The following is a 22636-nucleotide window of genomic DNA, read 5'->3' as shown; positions in this document are numbered from 1 at the left end:
CATATAACTCGAGGGTGTGAGCTGTATATATGTTACGACTAATTAATTTGCATAACTTTATTGATAGCAAGACTGAGAAATGAGTAACAGGAAAAAATACAGTGAACCTGCATTTTCTTTCCTACCCAAAATAAAACTACCTTTTATTCCTGCTGAGATTTGACTTTTTTTTTGGGATGTTGTTTTAAAAGCATGTAACATTGGGCATTAGGTAGAAAAGTACACTTTATGTGTGCTTTGTGTACTTTTTTGGTACACTTCTTTGTGTACACTTTTCTGTGTATACTTTATGCGTACTTTTCTGACTGATCACTGCCTTTCTGACTGATATGCTGTCTTTCAGACTCACATACAAAGGATTCTCAAGTATTTGAGATTTTAATAGACCTCCCAAAGAGATTATAAGATTTTCAAAGGGCTGTTCTACACTCACAGTATTTATTCTCTCCAGAAATGATAAAAATAAAACATGTCCTGTTTCCAGAAAACTTTGATGGCTTTCTTGATGTTTTCCTAAAAATATCTATTTCCTTTGTATTACTTAAGAGTGTAACTCCCCCATATGGCTGAGGCTACAGCTGCTACAAATAGCTTAAAAATGAGGAAACTGAGAAATTTCTACTTCTATTTGGACTGCTTATTTGCACACCTTGGTAAGAATATTACTACATCATGCTTGTAAGATCTGGCTGTCCATTCTTAGGAGACAGAGCAGTTTTCAAAGGTGTCTTGGTTTTGAGGTTTAGGCACATATTTATGTGAAAGTGTTAAACTTGCCAATGTCACGCAGTTAGGCTCACTATCTTTTCCTCATTTCCCCAGAGAAGTGTGAGACTATGTGTCACTGATCATCACAAAGATGTGTACAGACCACAGGATTTAAAGGTTTGTATTAATGATACGGGAGTGCAGATTTCCTGTGGGTTTTACTGCTGCTTTTACTGTCTGTACGATGGTAAATTTTCAGAGCTCTGAGGATGTTTGAAGATATTGCAGAAGTTTCTATAGGTATGGCCCTAAACTGGATAGCAGGTATTCATAAAGAGATTTAGAGCATGGCGGAGCCCTGCACAATGCTTAAAATCTGGGAAACAGTGTGGTAATAGAGCTGTTATTCATAAAACGAGAATTTTATCTGGTCTTGCTGTTTTCCATATCTTTAAAAAGGACAAAAACCCAAGGGGCTTAGGTACTAGCGACAGTAACAGGAGTAACTGTGATGTAAACCGACGCTCATAGAAATCTTGGAGAATACACTAAAATTCAAGGCACGGCACTCAGTTTCTGCCACTTTTTCCGAGGCAGGCTTGGGGTAACACGCTCACCATTACACAGCAGTTCTCGACTGTAACCTCTCACAGTCCCCACTGATGAAGAAAGGATACATTTCTAACTTAATCCAGACTGCCACATGGTAAAGCCATCTGGGAGGATATTTTGAAGGAAACAGATGGAAAAGGAAGAGATTCCTCTGAATATAGTGTAAGATTTACATTATCCTCCATGAACTTCCATGTAGTCCCCATGTTTATATAATTTATCACTATTTCCTTAGACAGCTGAGATTAGGAAGCCTGCATGAGCTCATGCTCTTGTTGTTAATTCTGAGTCTGAACCTCCCTCCTTTAAAGGGAAATTCAGTAGCGTAAAAAGAAAACAGAGAAAGGCAACCAGACTTAAGTGAAACCCAGCAGCATGAAGCTCCTGATCATCCCAGGAATTACACCCTTTTACCTCCATCATCTTTCAGTCCCAACAAGACACTATCATGAGCCCTTGCTCACAGTGATCATTTTTGTTTTCTGCCATGCACACACACTCAGCAAAACCACAATGTTGTGCTAGCATAACCATGGAAGCAGGGTCTGTTAAAACCAGTAAGGGTTAAAGACAAGTCAATGATTTCACTGAACATCCCTCAGGCCAAGGTTTAAAACAAAAGAAATACTCTCTGAGTGAAGACATGGCACACAAATTATTTAAAAAGTGTAATTTCAGTACTTGTGTTGTGATGACTGGGGATTTCTAAAAAGCCCTCTTGCTCCTTTCATGCATTCTCCAGTGCCTCCTTGTTTTCTGTACAAACATTTCCATTACTACCGGGAATGCCAAAGGGCCTCCTCTTCTCTCTCTCTTTCTCTCTTGTTGTATCTCTGACCATAGAGATGCTGCCAAGGCATCGTGCAGCAGTGGCTGCATCTAGCTGGCTGAAACACCCTATGGCATCCCCACCACAGTCACCACTTTGGGAAAGAAGGGACGCAAACATCCATACAGGGAACCCTGGTGCTCCGATTCAAATGCCTGCATCCCTTCACCATCAATTAAACCTGTCGTTATTTTGTTCTGCTACTAAAAGATGGAGTCCCAGGTCACCTATTTGTCCTCCTACACCCCAGCCTAGCCTCAGCCCCAGCCATTTTTCCCTCTCTTGCACCGGGGCTTGCGCTCAGTTACCGTTCAAACAAAATCCTTGCAGGATTAAGCGCCCAGGGAGATCGGAGAGCCAGTAGCGTGACACATGCCATCAGCAGCGATGGCTTCTGCCAGGCTAAGCTGTGGCAAAGCCACCAGCTCTAGACCCTTTTATTCTGCTGACCATAGCGGATACGAGCTCTGCTACGTACCAGAGGAAACCACAACGCAAACAGCCTCCCAGGAGCCTCTGCCTCCTGGATTTGGCCTCCTTTGTACAGCAGGGCTTAAGCCTCCCTGTCTCTCAGGTGCCACGGAGGAGATGGCTGGCTTTGTGCCCACTGGCAGATTTACTACCATGTTGTAGTAGGAATAGCCTGATCGTGGCCATAAGAGTTGAAGGATATAAGTGAGACCAGGGAGAGGAAACACCTTTTATTAGAACAACTTGGTATGCTTTGAAATGTGTGGTGTAGTCAGATGGTGAGTCTTTGGGGACTGATGCGTTTCTTGCATAAGCTGGCCTAACAAAAGACATTACCTCTCTTTGAAAAACTTACCTCACTTGAAAATACTACTACATTCATCCTGTATGTTATCTCCACCATTCGGAGACATTAAAATTATTGCCAGTGCCATAGATCCATCATTGCTGTGAGTACATCGATTTCTTGTGTAGAAACCTGATTCCTGCACATGCTTTGGAGAGTTACATCATTTCATCCCTTTAACTCACAGCCAGGATGCTTTCTGTTTCTTATGTAACAGCTCCTAATTCAGATTACAGTAGATATTACAATATTGTACACTGTACAATAATGTATTAAAACCATAAGGTGGAAAAACAAAGTATTATTCCCTTCTGAAAGCAGACCTCTTTCCAGAAAAGCAATGGACCCTTTATGCTCTTGACTCAGCAGTCATTCATATTCATGGTGGTACCACAGCACAGCCCAATCCATCTCATGCCCACAGTCTTTTTTCTCTGCATGTGCGCATGTAACAAAATGACAGAGTTTGGCTTTGAGGTTTTTTAATACCGGGCAGGCTGGGGAAAGAAAATGGAGGTGATTGTAAATGCAGTGTTTGACCTGTTTCATGTCACCTTGTGGCTTGCACTTTGTCCAAGGTGTTAAAGAAGAATAATAACATCCAACAGAAAAAGTTCAAATTTGCTAGTCTTTATGATGGATCCCATCTAGTGACCAAGTTCAGCCTATTTTATTTAGTGGATTTAGAGATTCTTTTAGACCTTCGAGGAGAAAAATTTTATACCTGTGCCCCCTCCTTGGCATAAGCAGTTCCCCCATTACCGACGTTCAGGACATACTGAGATACCTCTCACATGCCAGACTCGTCATGCATCACTTGTGTGTGTGTCTGTACATGCATTATCATCCCAAGGTGGCTGCAGCAGAAAGAGGACATTTCTGAGCAAGCACCCTCCACTGCTTCCTCCTCTCCTTCCCAAGGGCCACCAAATGAACTGTCCCCCAGCTTGTATGATTGATGTATTTCCCTTCATTCTTTACAATAAAGGAGACCAGTTTAAATACCAAAGAATGATTTCACTTAAAATAGCCTAAAGAATTTAAATTAGCTTTTCTTACCTGAGCAGGCTTCTTTTGAACCACCTGTTGAGGCTGAAAAGTAAAACAAAGCACAGTGAGAAACAAAATTCACTGAGGTCACCTGACTGTGATTTCACAGATGCTAGGAAAAATGTTTTCAGCAATAGAAACAAAACACAGACAAAGCCCACAATTCAGAAATGGAGTGATGAACATACCCGGCTCTCACACTCAGCCTCTGCTACACCTATCTGTGACCTTGATCTGAAGCAGTTCAGATTACTGTTGCTGCAGAGGAGTAAGTTAAGTTTGTATAATTAAAACCAAGGTTAAATCTTATTTAGCATGTTACATCTTTCAGCTCTTCTATGGTACTGCTAGATTTACTTTGCTGCATTACTTATCAGACTGTGAGAGGCCTAATTGTATAACCAGATTTTATTGTCTCCACTGATGCTGTTCACTGTCTTACCACACTTTTCCAGCTGTGAGTGGAGTGTCCTGCTGTGGGGAGGCTGTCTCTGCTGGCCATGAGCAGGAGCACAGCTTGGGCAGGGAGGTGAGGGACACATAACCCCATCCCTGAGCCAGGGATTCCCACTAAACCAAAGTCATCCCTGCCAAAGCCAGGAGGCTGGGATGGGCAGCGGCTCCAGCTCTCGGAAGCTCTGATTTGACATCTCCAGCTGCATGAAGGTGATGCTGTGCTGACCCTCGTGAGCCTGTTGACATAATTTTGGTGATGCCCATCATCGGGCAGGTTGGGTGTGTGGGCAGGGAGAGCTGAAGGTTGTGTCTATCTGCCCATGCAGGACGTGATGGCACCATCACAGACTCCTCAGCAAGTCTGGCTGCTTCCACCCAGGAATGAGAAACATAGTCCCCACATGAGTCAGGAGGCCCACCAACATGCCAGCACCCTTCATTCCCAGCTTGGGGAGGAAGAGGAGTACCGATTAAGGAATTAATACAGGAGCACTTAAAATACATCACCACTGCCCAGATTATGTGAGGACCCTTGTGGGTTCTACGAGCAGCATGGAACAATCAGACCACAGATAAAGGATGAAATCCTGACACTGAGAACACAAAGGGGCTTTTCTCACTTCAGTGGGGCAAAGCTGCTGCCTTCGCCCACCCCCCAGGACTCTCTGTTTTCGAAGTATATGAATTGCACCCAATGATTTTCTTCCTCCCCTTCCTTCCTGCCTGTTCCTAATCCCAGCCGTGATTTTAGTGCCTCTCTTGGGCAGAAGCCAACACTCTGTCCCTCTGCATGGCCAAAAAACTCATTTTCATGACAGTGTAGTAGGAAATAACTGGCATATTTCTGAATAAACATTTTAGTGTAACTGGCCTTTCAGAGCAATATTTCAGTGGGAAGGATCAATGAAAATGTAAATTAAACGTAACTGATTCAATTCAGACTGCCCACCACAAGCATCCCATTTTAACAAGAGATGCTTTGTTTATTTGCAGTCTTTTTCTAATTCAGCCAAATCCTATTGCTGTTATATTTTTGTATTTGTGCCTCAGGCTCCAAGTCCCGCTCTCAAATAAATATGAGAAAAAAACCCGATGTGATGACTGGGTCCGTCTTTAACTTCAGGGTGGACCCTTTTGTAATAAATTCCCTTGCAATGGAGAAGCTGTTACCAAGGCACACATTTTACTGATGCCTTCTCCAGGTGGACTGCAAGCCTTTGCTGCCCTTGGACAAAGGAATGACTTGTTTCAAAGGAATCCCTCATAAGTACAGAACTCATTGAGCTCTTCAGTGATCTGCCACTAGTGCTTTTCCACTTTATTTTCTTTTTTTGCCTGCTGATTACACCTGTACACATGTTTATTCCCAAACCACATGAAATCCGCAGACATTCTTAGAGGCTGACTGTTTTCTCCTGCTCAGAAATCCCCATATATTTTTGGCTGCGCACTCTGCATTCATGTGACTCTCACACACTGTAGCTCAATGAAATCTTCTGAAAGAGCTGCCAACTCACCAAATTTTCCATGAATTAGGTCCTGACACTTCAATGAGAGGAAAGACAATGTCTGAAACAAGGCCAGCTCTGGCTTTCTGCCCAGTATGTGTCACAGTAATTCTACCAGCTGCCCTTCTACACAGCACTTCATACTTTTCAGACCACCAAAAAGCCCCTTGAATGCCTTCAGTGATAGCTGGGCTCGAGCTGCCAGCATGTTTTCCCAGCCTCTGGCACCCAGTGGCTCCGGACTGGACCTAGAAAGTTTTTTGTATGCGTTTGGTTTGTTTTGTTGTTATTTTTATGAATGGATTTCACAGGGGACTCTGACTCCAGCACAATCTTATCCAGCCATTCATAAAAAGCAGAGGGAAAATATTGTACTTTGCCCAGTTGGAAACTGTCTCTGATATACTGACCAAGGCGTTCAAGAATCTTAGTCATTCAAGACCTTTGCTATCGTAGTGCTTCATGTCGAGAGCTCCCTGGCAGCGCTTGCTTACTGCCAGCCAGCTTTCCACTGGATTTGGGATCGGGAACTCCGTGTGTGTTATGCTTTCTCCCTTCAGTGGAAGAAGCACAGCTATAAAGGTCCAAAGCCAGGTTCAGTCCCTTGGCCGGTGTTAACGGCACACACTGCTGACATGCCAGAGCCGTGCCACGCTGAGAGCTCCAGCTCGTGGTGGCTCAATCACTGCAAGCCCTGGTTTTCAGGGCTTTACTTTTCCTGCTTCAGCCTGGCTGGCTGGCAGAGCCTTTGGACAAATGTGGGCTGGATAGATCCAGTAAGATCCAGTCCTGCGAGGATCACAGTGTCCGCTCACTTAGGTCACCCTAGAACAGAAGAACTGAGGTGTACAGGAATAACGAGAAACCTCCCAAGCACTCTCTTTCATTTCTTTAACCGTTCTGGATGTGATGCCTTTGGAAACTTTTTGACATGCTATGCTATAGATACAAATGCCTCGACGCACTAAGCTTTGTGCTCACTGAGTTAAGAGACTTTTCAGGGCTTCAAAGGAGACACCTCTGATTCAAGAGAGTGTTGCAACCGCATGTTCAACTAGCTGGAAAGAAAGATAATCTGTCTTGGTTATGAAGAAGACTGGACGCATAAAAAGAAAGAAGGACAAGAGACTTTAAAGAGGTGCTTTGGAACAAAATAAAGTTGTAGGCAGGACAAGAGAGCTCTGAACTATTACGTATCCTGCCAGAAGCGTGCACAGTCAGATGGCAGACCTGCTCTGCCAGAGGCTCTTGCGCTTCTGTCAGTGATCACACATAAGGGGAGCTTTGTGCAACACAGGACTTTCAGAATTTATTTTCATCGTAAGTTTAAAAAACTGCTATTGTACACTGAATGTGTATCAACTGAAATTCCACACACTTGAAAGCAAAATCCAGAGTTTTTTACATCATATGCAAGTACAAGGCAACCTTAAGTAGCTTTCTTAGATCTGTATGAGACAGAAATAACAAGTGACAGTGTTGGACAAATCCTATGACCATGTCATTTAAATGTCTATCATACATGAACAAATCCAAAATATAGCAGAACGTATTTTGCCATCTTTAAGCTATTAAGTGTGTGAGCTAAGGCAAAAGATAATAATTTAAAATGTCAGGATAAGATTCCTAACTTTGAACAGAAAAAAATAAAGCACCTGAAGAGGAAAGCACACAAAGTTTCTGGTGGTTTTATCTTTGCTGTAAGCTTTGGATGTTTGAAGCCCAACTGTTTCTCTTCTACAAGAGATTTCTTCCACTCCTCCTCTGTCACCACATCCCTAATTTTATCTTATTTTCTGTTACTTTACTCTTCACTAATATATTAGATCCACCTTTATAGCCTATACAGACACTGGTCAAACAATTGTTTTGCCTTCTCTATGAGAGAAAACAAACAAAAAAAAAAAGAGCAGCCTCATGGGATGAGTCCATATTGTACCAGCAGTCAAAAGCAGTATCAAATTCAATTTGTCACACTTCTCATTTGCTGGCATGCTCCTTCCTACCCTGTGACTTTTCACAGAGTTATAAAAATAAGGAAGGATAAGGGTAAGTCTATGTCAACTAGTGTGAACAATGCTGGAACACATTTTTAACAATCAGAGAGAAAAGCACTGGTTTGAATGGAAATCATCCCGACTGCTGTGCCTGAAGCTCCAGGGACAAGGTGCACACCCACAGTGCTCCTAGATGTTCTGTGCACGTCTTCTTCTTCAAATTCACTATTATGAAGATGTGTGATGGATGCTCCTTGCCAACAGTGACTCTCCCTTCTATTCCCACAGCTTGACACAGACAAGACATTCGCAGGGAGGTAGCTCTGCTGGTGAGACTAAAGGACCATGATGGAAACTAACACCCAGTTAGGATGACATTTATAGTGCTGACAGCTCAGCGTTGTGCGGAGATCATTAAAATAATTTCATAGGTCACCCAAACACTTGTAGTTCTAAATTAAAAGATGAGTAAAACCATATTTAGTTTTTTTTTTTGGTCTACATATCCTAAAAAAATTAGGAAGTTCACGTTATACCAGTTGAAACCAATATAATCCAAAATAAATCATGTCTTCCAAGCAGTTCCATATGACAGCAGGGTAACTAATGTTCTGCCCTACAGCTTTAACTGGTTTGAGTCCAGCATGGAGGGATAGGATGCTGGGACCGGGGGCCCACGCAGCCAGCGAGAGAGACCTCGCCTCTGGGCAAAACCTCCTTTCAGCTTCACCACATCGGCTGGAATCTGCCCCAGACTGCATGGGATCGTGTGCCTGCCGTTCACTCCTCTGGCCCAGGTTTGCTCATGGATTGCTTTAGAAACGACCTTCCCTTCGAGGGGGCAGCAGAAATGCTTTTTTACCCCGTCAGTAGTGAGGGGGGTGCCCTCTCCATGCAAGCAGGACTGGCTTGTGTTTTGGAAGCACAGGTCATGAATTCTCCTGCCTCTGTCGCATGTTTGCAGTCAACTGGCAACTGTGGTGTCTGTGTACGCACACTGCTGTGGGTCATTAGGATCTAACAGCAAAACCATCTGGCCCTTAGAGTTCAAAGAAGATTTCACAGTCCTCTGTGCAGTCTCATAAATGAGGCTAATAGTAATCTGTGGAGAATTTTGGCAAAATCTGCAGAACTTTTATTCTTTATTTTCTATCCTACTTGGCACTCTTCTGAGTTTTTAATACCAAATACAAAGTCAGGTCATTCAAAAAATATTTATTAGCTTATTAAACTGACCTCCCCTGACTGCTGCTGGAAAACCCTGCAACATCTCAGGAGCTACACCAATAACTTTAGCTGATGACAAAGAGTACTTCTATTCTACTTACAGAAGAGAGCAGAGAGCATCAGAGTTTTCCAAGTACTTAAAGTGACTTTTAATAGTTATTTGACTGGCAACAAGATTTTGTATTTTAATTAGTGAATTCAAAATACACTGCTTCAAATTACTCTTTTGGTAGCCTGAGAATTTAGGCACCAGGACATATATCCAGTCAGGTATGTGTACCTCAAATGGAAGTAAAACAACCAGCTTCAGCAGGGTTGTAATTTCATATGTTTTGTTTACAGAAAGCTACCTTCACTAAAAAACATCTGTAGGTTGCTATATTTGCAAAGCTTTTGTGTTCTGAGAGAATGAAACCTAATAAATAAATGCACTAAAATCAAATCCCATTTTCTCTTATGCTTCTATAATCTCATTATTTTTCTGCTGCTTTGACACAGCCTTCCTCACAGTGGTAGATTTCCCACCACTACTGATCTTGGTAAGTAAAAATTTAATGGTTACAACAGGAAAACTATAATTTTTCTTCATCTGCTAGCTGCACTGTTAGTTCAAGCATAACAATACCCCATTGAGTTTATCAAGGATATAATCAAAATTCAAAGCACACTAGTTCAGTGCTCTTGAAAGATGCTATTAATTTTTATTTTCAGACATTATTGGTTGTATTTCCATAAAATAGTAATGGACATTATGAAATAACCATTTAATAGGCCTTGTATCTGTGGTTCAATACTATGAGCAAAGTTTAAATTGGCATATTCAGCTAAAATCAATACAGTTTGGCAGCAGGAGGATCTGTTGTTGTTGACCGCTCTTCTTCAGAGCCACCGCTGCTGTTGGGTTCCCATTACTTCATTATCATCCATCATGTATTTGATAAGCTTTCCTGACGCAATTTGCTCAGGTTTAGTTCAGCACCCTGTGTATTTTTCTGCTAAAAATATTAAGAAGCAATTTCTGCCTTTCAGAATAATTCCAGTATACAGCTCAGCATTGAGGCTTTCTTGATATCCACCTAAGGAAACATGAGCTGGCTCCTTTGTCTGGCAAACGTCATCTGTATCTGTGTATTTATAACCCCCTACACAGACAGACTATTGAGAAAGCCAAATGGGAGGCTCCAGTTAGTCTTAGTTATAGCGTAAGGAAAAAAACCTTACATTTTAGTAGACAGAAATAAATAATAAGTCATTTGTGAAGAAACTAAGCCCTCATGATTCAAGGACATAAACTTATCTGAAACTGCTCAGCTTTATACCTTGCAGACTTCTCCAGACAAATAACTATTGTGCAACTGTTTATCTTCAGACTATATTGTCTGTTTGGATACAGCAACCCCTGTGTTCACCATCCATTTCTCTTGGCCCATGTGGAAATGATTTTTGGTCACTACTAAACAGACAAGATTTTAATTGATGACCTAGAGGTGAAAAGCACCATATCACATTACCATCCGGTTCCAACTTTTGTATTAGAGTCTTCCCTCTCTTCTTGCTCAGGAACCTCCCACTTTATGGATCAAGAAAACAAGGGCAGTTCCTGCTTCAGAAGCTGTTCTTGGAGGTACCACTGATGGTGGCTGCATGGAACTGACCAGGGATGCATGACTGGCATCAGTGGACCCATCTCTTGGCTGGACTGACAGGAACTCCTGAATCCCCCACAACCTTTGCATTGGCCTCCAGTGAAACGAGAGAGTAAATATGGCAGTGGAGTCCCAAAACAGACAATCTGCTGCAAAATCTGCTATTGTGAAGTTTGAACTTCAGTCTTTTTGCTCAAAATTTAACTACCGTCAGGTAACATTTCTCTTTCTAGCCTCCTATGTTCATTCTCTCCTCCACATTTTAAGGTCACAAAGACCTTACCTTGTTCAGTAATAGCATCCTTGTGTCATTTAGAGACTGGAAAACATGCACAGCCTTATTTCCACAATGTAGGCTTAGATACAAACAATCAAATTCTTTTCCAGGCCTACGAAAGCTTCTGCCAACAACAGGCCCAAGCCTAGAGTCAGAGATGGAAAAAACCCCGAAGTGGCAGTGATGGAAAACAAGGGGTAAACTGCTCTGTGCAGCAGCCCAGGGACTACAGCACAGTCCCAGCAGTGACAGGTGACAACTCTGGCTCCTGCCCCATGTCTCCACCAGAAGCCAGAGCTGCATTTCTTCACAAGAGCCCCTGAAGGAGGACACTGGTGAAAATACAGTACGCACTTTCCTAGCCTGGGAAGGCAGCCATTCAAACCACTCTGAAAGTAGCAATTCAAGCCAAGGAGTCTCAGTGGCACGTCCCAGTGGCAGCCTGTGACATATTTCTTCACTTAGGTCCATGTTAAAAATACTGTCACCTCTAGAAACTTGCACTTTGTGTTTTAGCAAGGCACGTGTCAACCAGAGAAGAGCATCAGAGCAAGCAGTATGTAAAGGCAGGCGAACAAGGACATGATTATCACCATTTGTGATGATCTACCTAGAAAATCTGCAGCTTTCACATACAGGAAAAAACAATCCAGTCCATGTCCTCAGCCTGGCTTGCATCCATATCACCTTTCCTCCTGCTGTATGGGGCCATCTCTTCCACACTGCCTAGAGGGAAGAGCCCCTGGGCCATGCTATCTCCTCAGCCACATCTGGGCACCATGTTAGGTAGCAGAGGACAAGCTGGTGAAGGAGAGGAGGTGCCCAACTGCACAGCACAGACTGCAGGCAGGGCAGCACTCCAGGCTGTGCCCGGGCACTGTTCAGCTCACCCAGCACAGACACCACTCCAGATCTTGTCAGGAAGAGCTATCTGTCCCCTCATCTGTACACACTGGGGTGAAGATACAAGGGACCTAGGCAAACTCTTTTGTGTAGCCACTTCTGCCCCTTCGAGATGTAAACCATCTTGTACGGAGCTTATGTTGTCATCCCCAGGCCTGACCATAAACTCCTGCAGAAGCTTCCCTTTCCCATCCAGCCCACCGCCTCTGTGACCTCCCATTGCCCTGTGACGGCTGGACAGGGTTTTCCTCCAAAGAAAAGATACACAGTGCAAGGAAGGCAGATCCGACTGTGCCTGGCTGATTTTCTGCAGCTGAGGATCTGGCCCGAGGCACTTCTCTTGAACTTCTTTGTCTGAGCAGATCCATTGGTAGCCACATGGTTGGCTGGGGATGTTTTTGTACGTCTGGGATATACAGATGTCTGATGGCTGTCTGTCTGTCAAATAGATTTGATAATTATGACTGCCCCCAGGAAACTGATGCTGCTAAGAGTGTCTGTCAGAGTCCGACCAGAGCCTGCTGACATCCTGGCACAATTTCATAAAAAAGTCAGTGTTCAAAATAGAAATACATTTTCCATGTACTTGAAATATACTGGGGGCTTGGTGGCAAGTTTTTGTAATTAATCCACTTCCTGGCTTGATATATTTTGCGATCATTCTGGCACGATATGTTAAATACTGAACTCAGTTCATAGTGGTATTTTTAAATTAAAACTACATTCATCATGTCCAAAGGCATGATTTGTACACACTCCTTGCAAAGCAGAAAAAAACCATTTGCATTGCATTTCTGGTGTGCTTTTACCATTCACTCACTAATAGCAATTTCATCATATGCATCATTGTGAAATTCACATGACAGAGTAACATATTTTAAAAGAGGGTGGCAAAATTATTTCCTCTTTTAACCAGCTAGAACCCATTTACTAAAAGATTGCAAAGTCAATGTCTACAATATAATATCCTCAGTCTCTCGACAGCAGCAGAAACACAAACAGTGTGAGTGTACACATGCTTCCCTCTGTCTGGAAGAGCGAGAAAGAAGAGGGAAGAAAGAGAGGGAAAAGGACACTCTACTCTTGATAATTATGGTGTAATTTTGGATTTGTTTTATTTACATCCCTGGATAGACTCTGAATTTAGCCCAATCTAGGAGAGAAGAATTTTACTGTAATTTTTACAGGACAATTACCTGACTGTCTAGCTACAGTTATTTAATAGCCTTTTGGAAGCTACATCTGACCTGAAGATCCTATTTGTTGCTTGGCTCTAACAACGTGAACATCAAAGGTATGCGTGTTAGGTATGCACGCAAATCCCCTGCAGCTTTTTTCATAATCGTACTGAAACCCAATACCACATCAAGAATGCAGCGCCTGGAGCACCCTACTACAGCCCCACTCCCTGCTGCAGCTTAAAGTGGTTTCCTCGCTCTCAGAGCTCCGTCCACCACCACTTGGAAAGCTGCCTGCTTCTAAATGGTACGGTTGTGAGGGACTGCTTGTGAACATTTTACGAAACGCAGGTCATTTCAGAGAATAGGACTGCTCAATGTTTACTGCCAGTTCCTGGTAACTCTTCCATATTCTGTTGTTTCTGTTGCTTAAGTGACAAAACCTGACTTTTCACCTCACCAAAAAAAAAAAACAAAGCTAAATCCTGTCCTTGGCTAAATTTTGACCTTGGTTCAAACCAGTTGCAGAGCCTACCCTAAGAGGTAAATGCTTCCATCTCCCAACTAGTGACATTTTATTATGCTTGGAACCTATATGGTTTGGGACGTGCCAAAAATACACCAGTTGGCAGCATCTGTGGCTAGGTGGTCCTGGCAGCAGAGGTGAAAGCAGCTTGCTGGATGACGGGGGAGGATAGCTGGCCTCCAAATGCTGTAGTTGGCACAGAGATACATACCATTTCTGGGAATTAAGTACCTGGGGTAGGCAGAAGCTTGATTTGCAGCTGAACATAATCCGCTTTTGTGAGACCAGTATTACATCAGCACCAGATTGTTTAACAGCAGCTGCAAGATCATTTTAGCATTGGCAGCAATGTGGCCAAGGATACCCTGAACCTCTAGATATTAACAGCTAAAGGAGCTACTAATAGTGTGGAGCAATGGTGGTCATCAGGCTGCTCCCAGGCACCTACATGTCCCCATATTCCATGCCTGTGACTACCCAGGCTACCCTTAAGCAAGGCTTTATCTTGGAGAGTGAGACAAAGAACATGAAGGCGCATCTGCAGGTGGGCCCCATGGACACCAGAGGCTGCTGCAACCCATTGCTCTCCTAGGCAAAACCCATGGCCAGCAAGGAGGCCACCAGTGAGGGAAAGACAGCATTTGAAGAAAGGGCAAGGAAACAACAGTATAGCTTGGGACAGCATGTGTACACCTAAGAGCTTCTGGAAATCTTGGTTGGTAGGGACAGAGCTGGGAAGTTTTGGTTGGATTGCACAGTGGGAAAGATACAAAAAGATGAAGGGACGAAAGTTGCAAGGAGGGATGGTGGGGAAGAGTGGGACCAAATGCACCCCACCTTCCCCGCTTGCACACAAATGTACACACAAATGTATCTCTGCACTGCCTGTTATATGCAAGCAACTGAGAGGAAACACATAGAAGTACCTTATTAATATTTATTTTTGTCCACCAATGCACACATAAGGTGGCTGTATTGTTGTCATACTTTTGGCTTCTTTTATGGTCTTAAAACTCTGTGTGTTACTGACACATTTTGGGGGGTTTGTGGTGTTTTTAGAGAGAGTAATCAGGAAGTTTGGTCAGAAAGACTGTTTTTAGATGCCGGTGGGTTTTTTAGATTTTAGGATTAGATGCATTTTGTAGGCTTTATGGGAGTGCTTCATCTTCCCAGATCATAATAAGGAAGAGAGAAATAGAAAGGCCCTGGGACCGTACTGCCTTGGGGAGCCGAGGATTACACCCCTACCCGCAAGCAGAGCAACAACCTGTCATTGAAGGCTGATGACAGCAGGATCCGCAGGAGCACGTGCTCTTCCTGAAGAAGAACTCAAGCCATCTCTCAGCACGGCAATCTGTGCAGAAGCAGGTCTGCTTCAGCTTTGTGGTTAGACGGCGCTGGCAGCGGGACAGCCGGGACATGCACTGTTTGTTATACAAGCACTTCAAAAGGGTGGGGGACAGCGATGGGATAAGGAGTTACCCATGCCTCTTCGCTTTTCATCACCTCCCAGGAATGTCTGCCTTCAGGGCTAATTTAGATGCATTTACGTTAATAAATGTGTGGCCTTTTCCATCATATTTTTTTCATTTTAACTCCTGTCTGCCCTTGCTGGCACATGCCCTTGGCAATTTGTGGTTATTTTGCTCATTTGGCATTGTATAATTATCCTTTATTACTGAATATAGATTTTTTTTTTTTTTTTAGTTAAGCAAACACAGAGCTCATGAAAGCGATACAGTCTAGCTCCATTTTACTAAGCAAATACTGGGCTTTTTTTCCTTTCCTTCTCTCTCTCAGTAAAAAAGACAACGTTTTGCTAGCTGAAAACTCGTTTGAAAGCCTGAAAGGGATGATTTTGTGAGTCTTCCAGATGCATCATCACAGTTCCAGAAAGCTTCCTGACTGACAGGAAAGCCAGGACTTTTGTGACATCTCCACATCAGGATATTATTAATAAACATTCTGTACTTCAGAGGGACGCCCCAATATCACGAGAGCTCTATATGGCTCCCTGCTCAGCACTAAGGATGTCTCCTCCCTCTCCTTACTCCTAAGTGTGGTGGGGCCCAACCTTTTGGGCTGGGGTTGGTTGAACAGTCCCTTACAGAGGAATTCAAGGTCTCTATGCTCAACTCCAGGCATGACTTAATATACGAAGACACTTCTTTCACATCCATGCTTATCCCATGACAAGATGATGTCTGTGCTTGGACCATCCAATAGACATGAGATCAGATGGATGGAGAGCAGGATCCACACATCCTTGAAGAGACAGCACAGTGAAAACAGGGCTGTTGTTCTCCATCCAGGATAAGGGCCTTCAGAAAAGAGGATGCAGGGTAATTTTGCACTGTTTATAATTTTGGCAGAGATGCTCCAGCCCGCGAGCTTTAGTTTAACCAGCCCTGCTCTAGAAAACATTAGTAGGCCTATTTAAAATTTTGAACCTTCACTTTTAGCACTGGCCAGTAATACCTGGGAATGCGCTTTCCACCTGCCTGTCTCAGCCATGCTACACTCCAGCTACAGGGCTGCCCATGTCCTAGGGGAGTCTTCACTGTGCAGGAGCTGTGTTTGTCGAGGAGCTTGGGATGCCAATGAACCAGAGACTTTAGGAGCAAAATGCATAATACATTCAGTGATTACCATCCCCTAGTAACACAAATACAGACACACACATCTAGTTCCTGAACAGAACTAATCCAAATCTGAACCTGACCTACTGATACATAGTAGATATGGGCAAACTCAAAGCAAAAATACTTGAGAAGTGCCTGGACACCACCAAGTCAAACGTGTTTTTCTACCTCTTCATTCATATCACTTGTGGTTTATTTTTTTTTCCAAGTACATTTTTCTTAACACTCAGTGTTTCTCCAGAAACTGAAATCTAACTCATTACCAGGTGTCCTGTGGCAGAGCTGGGATGCTATATGATGGCTCATATCGATACTACTCTTCAGTTCAACATGGACTTCCTTATGAAAAACTTAAGAACATGTATCAGAAAACTAAAAACAATCATAATATTGAAATACATAATCTCTGAATATCCTTTTCATCTCTGCAAATCTCAAAGTGATTTACACACTGGAAGTGACATGGGAGCCTTATAAAGGGATCTGTTTCACTTCGCCGAAGGGCAGACATTTCTGGGATGGGATCTGGCAACTGTTCTAACGGCACAAGACAACGTTACATAAAGCTGTGGCACAAGGGGAGGAATAGCACAGCCAGTGCACATGGCAGGGAAGGAAGGATGTGATTATCCAAACCGGAGTTTGGCCATGACACTGGGGTCAAACCCTGACTCTTGAAAAGTGCCATGGGAAGTCTGGTGACCACAACTAATCAAGGGCCTTGATTTTACATCTCATCTGAGAAATGCCACCTTCAGTAACAGGTTTCTTGAATACCATGCAGAGGCATTCTTCTTAAGCAAATCAGAAAGAAAAGTGAACCCCAGCACGGCAGCTAGGTGTCCTTGGGGGTATTCATTTTGTTTCTCAGCTAGTCTATATAATCTGGGAGCCCAGGGGACACATTATCCCCTTCGCAGCACTGGTCTACAAAGAAAACAGGACACTGCTTGTGTTAGATGCATTTACCAGAAAATCAGAGCACAACCCCACTATTTTCAAAACAGTAATACTCCGCCCAGGACCATCTTGTGACTTCTGCTGTCTAAAATGTGAATCACCCTGAATATTTGACCTGTGAATAGCTACTAACCAACAAAACAACCTTCCATTGTGGTATTAGCGAGCTACTGCATTCTGTATGATTTAAGCACAATGAGCACATCACTGGCTTAAAAGGCATCTTAAAAGTCATCACCAAGTAAGCAGCAGTAACAGAATACATATGAGTTTCAGCCTCCTTCAGATGTGGGGATACATAGCATCACTTCACACGTATTTTACTAAGGTGAAGGAATAGTACCTAGCAATGAGGACAGGCTAGCAGCCTGTGCCTGGGGTAGTCAGTAACACTTATCAAAGCCCAGACAGGACATTATGACTCAGCTGTGCATGAAATATCTCAGACTAGAAATTATGACTATATCCATTATTTCAGATGCAGAGAGAGGAACTTAGGGAGAGCTAGTCTGTCTCATAGAACTACTGCCAAGATGGGTTTCTTTTTCACAAGCATTTCCTCACACAGCAGGAACATGCGTGCATGTGCTACATAGAAATTAAACAATAAATTATGATCAAGGACAATTGAGGGAGTTGACACAAAAGCCTCTAAGACCAGATGCACATAACTAGAAGTCTCAAATTTGTTTGAACAATCTCACAGAAGCGAACTCAACTCAAATCCACCAGTTTGGTAGCATGAGTAACTGCATGTGGGAGAGTGCAGGACTGAGGCACTGGAAGAAAACAAGTCTTGGGAGGTTCTACAGGTATCATTAGGTCTTTCAGCTATGAAGTTATATATAATGTAGGAATATGCAGCAATGCCTCTTCAGAAGAAATTTAGAATCAGTTATTGGTTTTTGCTTTAGGTAGGTACTGGTCTTGAACACACTTGAGGAAACAGCGTTGTGTACATTAGATCACATTAGACAGCTTCCACTCAAACGAGATATGAGTGACACAACATGAAGAATAGACCAGTGAACCTAATAGCTCATTGCCTTTTTATAAAATCAGAACCAAAATTGTGATTTTTGCCTGATAGTAACCAAGCACAGATTGTCCTATTTTCAAAGTAAAATCTAGTTAACAGAAACATGGGCATGTTTGCTCCTGGTCTCACTTTAGAAGCTCAAGTGAATGTTTGTCTGCTTTACTGGATGTATACAAGTATTAATTAACCTGTCACCCTGCTAATTGTTACTTATTTAATACCAGTAATACTATTAATTATTCTATATTATTTCCTTGTGCTCTTAAAAAGCAGCTGGACTTAATGTTAAACATTTTCTCTTATTTCCTTTCTGCCACTGCCTTTTCTGTAAAAGAGCATTGCTGCATCTTAACTGCACCAAGTGCCCACAGCATTATAAAAAACCCCAGCAATAAAGATACAAAACCCAAGTTTTCTCTTGCTTGTTGCTTTATTCAGTTTATTATCATCTTATTGTTTCACTTTAATTGCTGGAGCTTGATGCCATACTCATTTTCCTCAGTCAGTTCATAATATCTATTTCCCTGAAGGTCAGAAACAATATCTCCGGAAATACCACCTGCTATTCAGGGATATCACAGGAAATTTGCATTTCCACTTCGTAAAGTGTTATTATTTTGGACTGACAACCTATATTCATTTCTTTATCCCAAAGTGTTAGGATCTCTGCAAGCTAGAAAGAGACAGTATGGGTGTCCTGGCTGGCCTTCCACTAGCATTTCATGGTCATTAACAATCAAGAGCAAGAAGACAAACAACTTGCTGCTGAAAGATGGGTGTGCTTCACATGCCGCTCTCCCTGTCACTTCCACAGGAGTACAGGAGCAGCCCAGACTCTTCTCCGGTCTCTCCAAGCTTGGCCAGCCCTCCTTCAGGGCTGGGCTGCTGCCTGAACACGTTCTTCCACCCTCTGCAAACAGCACTGAGGAATGAGGTGGTAGATGCAGCCAGAGGATTTACTCCCCTGTGGGAACACAGGAGGCTTGAGTGCAGTTCTATAGGCAGTTGAACATCCTCTGTCCAGCCTTGTATTCATGGAGTGTGAGAATGCAGCATTTTGGGACCATTGGCAGGGGAAGGAAAGCTGCCCCCTATTAGGTACTCACAAGCCTTGCAACCTTTACACCAGCTGTAGCAGACACCCCAAAAACAAACTTCAGCCCTTCAGCATTTTTTCCCCTGAGAAACGTTTTGAGGCAGCTGCCTTTACAAACTCCAGCAATTTTATTCCTTAGCTTTATCAGTGCAGCCATGAGCGATCAGGCAGCAAAGAGGAGACCTGTTCGCAGGAATGTGCAGTCCTGCACATTTTCTACACAACATGGAGTAGGTTAAACTTGAGTGCCCTTTTTCCCTGTTCTTCAAACTCAAACTTATCTTTGGCCTTTCTGATTTCTCCTCCCAAGCCCTGCAGCGCAGTTACCTGCCGGGAGCGGAGGCGGCCAGAGCAGCAAGTGCCCAGGCTGCACGTCCCATCCCTCGTGCTCGCACCAGGCAGCGTGTGCTGCATGAAATGCCAGAGGAAGAGGAGTATTCACAGCCACCTATGGCTTCTCCCAGCAAGTCCATCCTGTGGCCCAGAAACACACCCAATGATGAGCACGAGGAAAGCGGACTGAAGGCAGAAATGTGCTTAAAAATGGCTTTATTTGTGGAGATCTGTCCAAATCCAGTTCTGTGGCTCAGAAGGAAGCGTGACTGTGGGAACTTTGTTGCACAGTTTCTTCTTGGCTGACTGAACACATCCCAGAGATTTTACTTCTGGGAGGAATGCCTTCAAGTGATTTTTTTTTTAAATGATGAAGTTGTTTCAAGGCATATCTCTATTTCAAGTAGCAGCGCTGGAGACTGCTGAGGGAGGGCAGTGAGCCTTACTGGCCAAATTAAAGGAAATTTCCCTTTTGGCTGGCTGCACGAGAGGGCACGACTGAGGCAGCAGCAGAGGAGCATTCTCACCGACAGCATCCCTGAGTCACTCTCCAGCCCTGCTGCACCACCAGGGCCCAAAGTTATATGGTTTGCTCCTCTCATCCAAGAAGAGGAAACACAAAGAGATATAAAGTCACCAGGACCTTTCCCAGACACAAGGACTATCACAAACCAGCTGAGAATTTTCCCCCTCTGGGACTCCTGCCTGGAAATTTGGATTTAGCAGTCCGAGTCAATGGCGAGGTCTTGCTGTCAGAAGAGAGCTGCGAGCTGGCACCGACTCAGAGGCTGTTTACACAAGACCTGTCTTTTAAAACTTCAGACTGATAAAACTAATGACTGTGTTGAGAGATGCTCATAAAACACTGAGTCAACCCTTATTCAATTAAGGAAGCTGTCAGTGATCTCTCAAGGAGGCCTGAATGGGTTATTCCCCTCTATGCTGTGCTGAACTCAGCAATATCAATCTGCGTGACACTTTGGATGACCTGGGCTAGCAGTCAGAAAGTTCAAAAGGTGAGGAACACCTCTCAACCGGAATAAACAGGGAGGAACATTTGGAAATAACACTTAAAATTACAATTAGGTGTCTCATACTCAATCCTGCCTGGAAGTTTTTGTGCTACTAAAAAGTTACCTAGGAGGAATGGCAAGAAATGACTGTAAATCAGCCCCAGCCTCCTTCAAGGATGATTTAAAAATCGTAAGAAGGATAAATGCCAATGTTTAATATTTAAACAAAAAAATGTTTAATTTTTAAACATTTATGTTCCTTTTATGACGGTTAAATCAATATTAATACAGAATGTAAACCATTTTATAGCCTCCACACAGGACTCCCCTGTTGCTCCCTTCCCACAAAGTCTGTTTTTTAGGCAGATGAGCACTACAAGAGGGAGGTTCAGAAATGCAGGTCCTAATAAATAACTCCAGAGCAAGACCTGCCACCCTTCTTCAGACACACTGCCTAATGACTTCAGTGAGAGTTCTGCCCCAATAAAAATACAGAGCTTTGGCCCATTACCTTCAAATGAACAGAAGAGTTTATTTGTGTTTTGAGGTGCTCCTCCTGTCTGAACTTCCAGTTTTCCAGGCTGAGCCAAAGATATACAAAGGGTGTTTCCTGTGATCCCCCAGGTTGTACGTGCACTCCGAAGGGCTCTCAAATTACTCTGTTGAATTTTGTGATTTGAATTTATACCTGCAACCCCTGCCTTCACTGAGCAGAAGCAGTGGGTGAAGATGGGATGTCTTAACAATGAGCTTTGACTGAGTTGGAAAACAATCTTTCTCTAATGCTAGCCTCTGAAGATAAAATCTTTATCTAACATTCTTCAGCCTTTATCCCCTCTGCAAACTATGCATACTGAGACACGCTGTGTTTCTAAAAAGCTCTTACAACCTATAGATGAAAACAAGTATAGGGCAGAAAACCAGGGGTAGAAACAATAGCCAACAGCCATTCTTCCCCCATTTATTTCCATGAGTTTGCTCTAACATGACCATCCAAAAAGCAGTCAGTAAATGCTTGCGAGCAAACCTCACACCAGCCCGCTGCCTCCTGCTAATGCCACGCAGCTGCTGCTCCCATCCATTCATTTCCTCACACATTTGAACTTCATTCATTCATTCACTTGGGAGAAGGTGCTGTGGTTCTCTCCCCCCTCGGCCCCTTTCCTTTCCAGAGAGCACCCCAGTGCCGAGGGCTGCAAAGCAGCCCCCCAGCTCCCCTCCTCAGCGTCCCCCTGCCGTGGTCCTCAGGAGGGGGGCATGGGGAGGAAGTGGTTCTGACATGTATTTTACTGATGTTTTAAAGCATATGGTCTGAATGCCCTGAATGCCGTGGAAGATTACTGTCACGTGTCCTAACCCACTGCCTATCTGTTGACACAGTATCACCTTTCATAAATTGCTGGATACCATTTTCCCATCAGCATCGCTCTAAACACAGGAATTACAGGCAGGACACAAATCCAAACAACCCTTATACGCTTAATAAAATAAATAAAAATCAGCCCTTAAATGTTTTTCCTTTAAAGGAATTTTCCTTATTTTAGATCAAACACTTCCTTGGGATCCTTGCTAATTTGTAATTTCCATTGCCATAAATAACTAACACAAAGGAAAAAAAAAAATACAGTGTATTCAAAATCAGCCTGATTTATATTTTTAAATTCTAAAATATGTGCTCATGTCATGCTTTGGGTACTGGCACCACTTCTGAATGAATGCAAACAAAGCAAGATCTGCTTGAATGCATCAGAGCCCCTAATGCATACTTAGCATAGCTCCAGGTCAGTGGAGCCAGACCAATTTACACCAGTTCAACAGT

The 22636-nt window shown here is 43.2% G+C and overlaps 1 protein-coding gene across 1 annotated transcript in view; it reads right to left on the bottom strand.

The window, feature by feature from the left end:
• The window catches only part of HMGA2 (high mobility group AT-hook 2), a gene marked incomplete at both ends in the record, with an annotated part of 116190 nt that overhangs the window by 17265 nt on the left and 76289 nt on the right, over window positions 1–22636 (bottom strand). Inside the window, one exon of the mRNA XM_080357995.1 lies at window positions 4026–4058. Coding sequence (XP_080214121.1) covers window positions 4026–4058 — 33 coding nt within the window. The remainder of the gene's footprint in view (window positions 1–4025; window positions 4059–22636) is intronic.

Source organism: Nesoenas mayeri, assembly GCF_963082525.1.
Source record: "Nesoenas mayeri genome assembly, chromosome: 1".
Classification (NCBI taxonomy): domain Eukaryota; kingdom Metazoa; phylum Chordata; class Aves; order Columbiformes; family Columbidae; genus Nesoenas; species Nesoenas mayeri.
This window is presented reverse-complemented; position numbering and strand designations above follow the sequence as displayed.